This window comes from Trachemys scripta, chromosome 5 (assembly GCF_013100865.1).
Source record: "Trachemys scripta elegans isolate TJP31775 chromosome 5, CAS_Tse_1.0, whole genome shotgun sequence".
Lineage (NCBI taxonomy): Eukaryota > Metazoa > Chordata > Testudines > Emydidae > Trachemys > Trachemys scripta.
This window is the reverse complement of record NC_048302.1, coordinates 56528454-56534879: the sequence shown is the minus strand read 5'-3', so window position 1 is coordinate 56534879 and position 6426 is coordinate 56528454. Positions and strand designations below refer to the sequence as shown.

General features: G+C 34.8%; 1 protein-coding gene across 1 annotated transcript in view; it reads left to right on the top strand.

The window, feature by feature from the left end:
* Positions 1 to 6426, top strand: part of LRBA (LPS responsive beige-like anchor protein) — a 567906-nt gene that overhangs the window by 290413 nt on the left and 271067 nt on the right. The window contains exon 38 of the mRNA XM_034771513.1: positions 4457 to 4581. Coding sequence (XP_034627404.1) covers positions 4457 to 4581 — 125 coding nt within the window. The remainder of the gene's footprint in view (positions 1 to 4456; positions 4582 to 6426) is intronic.

The window sequence follows — 6426 nt, the reverse complement described above, 5'->3', positions numbered from 1 at the left end:
GTATCCTCCTTTGCTACCAATGATACAAATTGCAACCCCCACCTGGAACTCAACCACATTCCATTTGCTCGCTGTCCACCTCAATTGCCTTTCTAAACAGCATGACGATTTCTGACCTTTGCAAAGTGGACAATAGGGCAGCCATAGACACTTTTAGCCAACGCTATACCATTACCCATGAGAATAAGATTCCCTATTAGGATGCACTGTCCTAGCATCCTGGTAGATGTAACTTGAAGTCCCAGACTTCTATCTAGGGGCACTGCTCTACAGTCACCTACAGTGGAACACCCATAGGGACGCTACTTGAAGAAGAAGAGAAGGTTACTCATCTGTGCAGTAACTAAGGTTCTTTGAGATGTGTGTCCCTATGGGTGCTCCGCTACCCACCCTCCTTCCCTCTCTTCAGAGTTCAAAAGTAGAAGTTGTGGTAGAGAAGAAATTGAGACCAGTTGAACCACACAGCGCTATATAGATGCTGTTCATGGCATGAGACTGGAAACAGGCACTGCTACCAAAGGTCTCTGATCCCAGGCATAGGAGGCGTTATCGCACCTCCAGTGGAGCACCCAGAAGGGGACACATCTTGAAGAACTTCAGTTACTGCAGAGTGAGTAACCTTCCCCGCTTCTGTGTTACATCTGGCTTGAAATAAATGCTGGCCTAGATATAGTCCTAAGACTCTTCTACCCTTTCAATTGGGGGATTACATTCCCCTCCCCCTCCATGAATCCCTTTTTTATTTCCGCAGCTGTAGTCACTGGCCCCTCCCTATGCTTGTACTGGTGCAAGAACAGCTTCAGTTATACCAGGGATAATGAAGCAAGAAGTGGTTCTTCTGCAATAGCATTACACACTCATAGCATTATCCAGTTGTCACTTACATTTTGTTTAATTCCTTCAGGTGTGAGAGTTTCAAGGTAACTCCCAGACCTAGGACTCCAGTTTTGCAGCACTGAAACAAAACCATTAGCCTAGTTAGTATACCTTGTTTTATTTGTAGTTATTTCTTGTAACTAGTTGAGAGCAAATAGATTTTTTTGATATTCTTGTTCTTGAGATGACCATCTGTGGCGTACTGAGCTTGAAGAACATTTCCTATAGACCACAGTGAAGTGAATACTCCTTTTTAATTTTTCTGGTAATAGTATGTTCATTAACTTGTGCTATATTTTATGTCAGTTGTTGTACATTTCATGTGATCCATGACATGTACATTTCATGTGATCCATGATACAATAACTGTAATTTTCTATTTAGCAGTAGTTGTACAGGAATAGGGGGGACATCTTAAGGAAGAGGGAGACAGGCAGGCAGTCATCTTGAATCTTAGTAATTCTTGGAGAAAAAAATTAATGAAATATTTTTTGAAGGAAATGTTTAATTTGAAGTAGTTTTATATGCTCATTCAATACTGTTATTGAGGAACCACTAATTACTCTGGACCATGTTAGTAGGGTCCCTAGCCAACCTATGTAAATCATATAACTGGCAATTCATAAGCCTTCAGATCCATGAAAAGTAGATAGTCATGCATATGCACATGAATTTTTGCTAACTGACTACTCCAGTCCATACAGCACCTTCACTCCGTATAGCAACCTCTACAGCAGGACCCAAAAGTTTTCCAGTCAGACATCCAGTTATAGAGGTCGTCATCAATTGTCTAGCAATCCAAGATCTTAGCAGTTTACTTCTATAAAGCTTCACTCCTTTAGCAGTCTAATTCTATCACTCAGATTCTGGCAAAGTGATATTCTTGTCTTTCTCCTCCTGCCTGCAGTCTCAATTCTAACACAAGGGTATGAAGGTTAGGTGATGTATTGTTGCTTTGGTTTGGATTTTGAACAAATTTCAGTAGTTATTTGATTAATTCTATAACTGTTACCCTATTAAATGTGGCTTAAATTAATATCAGTGTGTATTAATGACCAGGGGATCTACTCTTTTAGAACAGGCTCACAATTAAATATTACCTGAAGGTCTATTGCTATGCAACTGCTCAGTAGATTAGTTTCTATGTGAAAGGGTATAGGTTTTCCATTTGCTTGCCTTGAGGATTAGTCCCAAAATAAACAAACCTAATAGTTTACTTGCTGTTATTTGTGAATAATTGACAAATGCATAAGGGACATGATATTCTGTACAAATTTCTTATACTTAATCAAAAATAAGATTAGATGCTAAAGATATATTGAATTATGTTACAGAATGATATGTTGTGCCTGAGCCTACTGTTATATCTAATTTTTCTAATAGTTTTAGTATAGTTGCTTAACATGTCATATTTTAATTGTTATCAATAAGAACAGAATCGCTTAATTCCATCAAAAGTACAGAAAGATAGATGGATGACAAATTAATAATTTACTATATTTGCATAATATGGTGGCACGGAGCATCAGAAGGATTGATGGCAGAAGAGGTTAACAAATTTTAGCAGCTTCCATTAGCTTTTCATTGTCATATGTTTGTGGTACTGACTGAAATAAGCTTTGTAGGAGATCTCAGTCTAGGGAACTAATTACTTGTGCCGATTGCCATACTGATGAATAGACCCTCATTGTATCATTCCCCTGAAGACGAGGAGCAGTCCGTGATTCACGACTGCATCCTGGCTGATATTTGATAATAATTTTAACAGATAAATGTAGGCAGAATGATGAAGTGCCTATCCATGCTCTACGACTATCAAAGGCATACACATAGCCAGCTGTGTTCTGCCTTTTTTTTATAATCACTAATGGAGAATTTTAAGTTATTAATCGAGCTTTGAGTAAATGTAGCTCTTCCCATGTTTTTAACAATTCTGGGCTGTAGTTTCATTTCTCTAAACTCATTTGATTTTATAATAAAATAGTTCAATCTAGACATGATTGAAATGAACTATGATGTAGCTATAGATAGCAAAAATAAGACTTTCAATAAAAAGAAATGCTAATATATTAGTATATTTTTCAAGAAGTGGCAAGATCTAAAATACCAATGTTCTTTTTTTTAAATAATAGAACTAGGTATAATAATTCCATGCAATTAAATATGAGATGTACTTTAGTAGCTGATAATCAAAATCTTGAGTTTTAAAAATTTAAGTTCAAGCGTATCATTGTACAATGGATTGTGGCACTGATTTATTTTTGTTGGAAAGCTGGATTTACCTTTAAGTATTAATCTTTTCTTTGTTCAGATTTAATTTACAAAACTAAGGACATATAGATGTCTTGTATTTTTAACATTTTGATCTGTAAATTAGTCAAGGCTATCCATTTGTCACCTTGACAGGTACACAGTTTCTTATTAGCTTGTGAAACAAAAGTAGGACTTTACTCTGTATTTTTCTATTTATCATTCCATCAGAAGTTATGTTAATAAACAAAATTAGTGTTCTGTAATTGAAGCATACAGGTTTTCTAGCTGAAGACCTTTAATGATTGTGGTGTGCAGTAGACATTTTTTTTTCGGTACCTGAAATAGGTGCTTTTGCACATTCTCATGGTTAAAATATTTTTACAGTGGTTCTCATTCATCTAACAAGATAGTAACTGGCATTTATATATGACCGTATTAAAAAGATCTACGTATATTTGAAGCGTACAATGGAAAATAATTAATTTGATATAACTTCTTCTAGATGGAAATTTTTAAAAGTATGCCTTCAATATAGCAATTATTTCACATCATAACATGTAGTTTTTAATTAAATGTAAAAATACAACTACATAAAACAGAAATCCAATCTGATTTGCTTGAAAATAGATTGCTATTTCACTCTCCTGGAATGGTTTATTTAAAAACAGTAAATGGAAAAGAAATGCATTTTCTTGTGTTGTTCTAAGCCTCAGGGGCTAAATGTAATGAATATTTTAAGAGATTATTTTAATTAAATTCCTGCACATCTAAACAGAGTAATATTTTATTATCACATACATAACCATGTAACTGAGGTATTCATTAAAGTTAACACTTTCTGGACCAAGAATTCATGGTATGATTTACTGACCTTGTGTGAAAAGGCACAAATTAGGAAGAAAAATGAAGGGGGACAGACTTTGATTAATATAGGTAATGCTATACCATATTTATAATAGCCTTTTCCCTATTCTGGTTTATAAATGCAGTCACTGAGAAAGGTGCCCTGCTGAGGCTGAAATGAGGCTGAAATCGGAGCACATGCCACTAGAGTGTGGGGAAACTGATCACACTGTCAGCAATTCATTTCAAAATGATGTATTTAGTGCTCATTTCACCTTCCAAGAAAAAAGGGAAAGGAGTTCCTTAGACTGGAAGGTGATATTGTTATTTTCAAGGACATACCTAAGTAAAAGATTGCAGAAACGGGGGAGGTTTAAAAAAAAAAAAAAAGGCAGAGCAAACAAGGAGAGCTTTATGCAGAAATTCAGCGCTACCATGCTGTTTGATAATTGCTAACATATGTGGCTCCTCTGTTTCATTGTAGTCGTCCTCGTGAGTTCTGGCGCCTTGACTACTGGGAAGATGACTTGCGGCGCCGGCGACGATTTGTGCGAAACCCCCTTGGATCGACACATCCTGAAGCGACACTAAAAGCAGCTGTAGAACATGGTCAGTGTAAAAACTGCTTTTTGCCAGTAGTAGCAGGTACAGTACATGGCAATGAAGACTAGACCTTCATTCCTACAAGACATTGTTCCACATTCCATAGGCTTGTCACTTAATTTCAAACATGTTTAACAAAAAGATAAATTGACCACTATTCATCATAAACAATGTAAATATCTGTTAAACCTCTTCTTAAGTATATCTTCAGAGAATCTGTGTGTGTAAATGTTTTACACATAATGTTTGTACTCACAGTTCTCATTACTTTGAAGCAAATGTGGATACAATTTTTCCACTAATCCCTGGATGTATTTTGTGTTAAATTACCTATTTATATTTCTGCAAGTTGAATAGTAAATATTTCCCTATGAAAATCCCAACCAATTGTTTGTTAGTTGTAGTGTAAAAAAGGAAAGCAGTTATAAAGCAATATGGATTTCCAGAGATGCTTGTGTATTTCTATCTCCTAAATTTTAGCATGAGAATCCAGCCAGAGAGAAATGATAACAAATACCAGAGTGCAAGGTAAAGTCCAAGCAGTGATTGCTAGGGGGTAACATAGGTATCTGGTGAGTGAGAGGGGAGATAGCATTTTAATGTTTTCATATGTTCATATTTGCATCTTTTTATTGGAGAAAGCTCTACATATGTTTCCATTTCCATTATAATGTGTATCTCTAAAATTTTAATTTTGTAACTGTTTTGAAAGCCCTGATAAACTAAAGGGAATAAATAAGCAGAGCCATTGATTGTTCCTTTGGGTTTAAAATGTATTTAGTTTGATCATGTACTTAAATTATCATTTTATGATGTTGAGAGCTAATTAAGATTCATTAGTGGAAAAAAATTCCCCACATTTAAAATTAATTGGTTATGATTAAAGCTGAATACTGTAAACCTCAAAAGTATATGTTTTCATGAACCAGAATTATTTTTTAAAATATTTAGCAACCTTGTTCTTTTTGTTTTCTAATGTATGAATATGTTGTTTCTTGCTCTCAATTAATACCAATTTTAAATCATTAAGACTATTGTATGGCTCCAGAAGAGCATCATCATCTTAAAGGTTGGCCTCGGCCTAGCATCTTAACCTCTTGCACTCCGCCTTAAAGAGCCATTTCTGGAGGAAAATGTCTACAATATGTCAGCAGATATAATGCCAAATGTGACATCAGTCCTTTAAAATAAATGACCATACAGAGAATAGTCAATAAAGTGATCTAAAAGCAATAATGGTCCCAGAGCCCTACATCTTTGACTATAGGAGAAGGAGAAACAAGATGTAGAATTAATTAGGCCACTTCTGCTTTGAGGCTTGTTTTTAATTTTGCGTGTTTTTTCTACACCATGAGTTTCAAGGGCATAAGGTATCTTTTAGCTAATGATCTTACATTAGAAAGAACTGCTTCCTTTAAAACCATGTTCAGCTTCAATAAAATAGATTTGTCATACATTTTGAGTTCATATTTACAATCTTGTGGTTTAATATGAATATCTTTCTCCAATCTTTATATTCTCTTGTTTCAGATATATAAAAATACATATACACACACATCTATATTTTCATTGTTAATCCTTTAGAGCATATCTTTATTTAGACAAACAATGTTTTCTATGTAATTAAACACAGACTAATAACATTCCACCAATTGGAGAGATGGGTAACATTTATCAATAACCAAACTCCATTTTTTAATGTCTGTTTCTGCTAGCGGATTCACATAGGAGAGAGACTCTTTTCAATACAAAAGTAAACTAAATCCAAGAAACCCTTTTTCATAATACATTATTGCTTGCTAATGAAAATAAAGCTGATTAAATTTTCCATCAGCTATTCCGTCGGTTTAA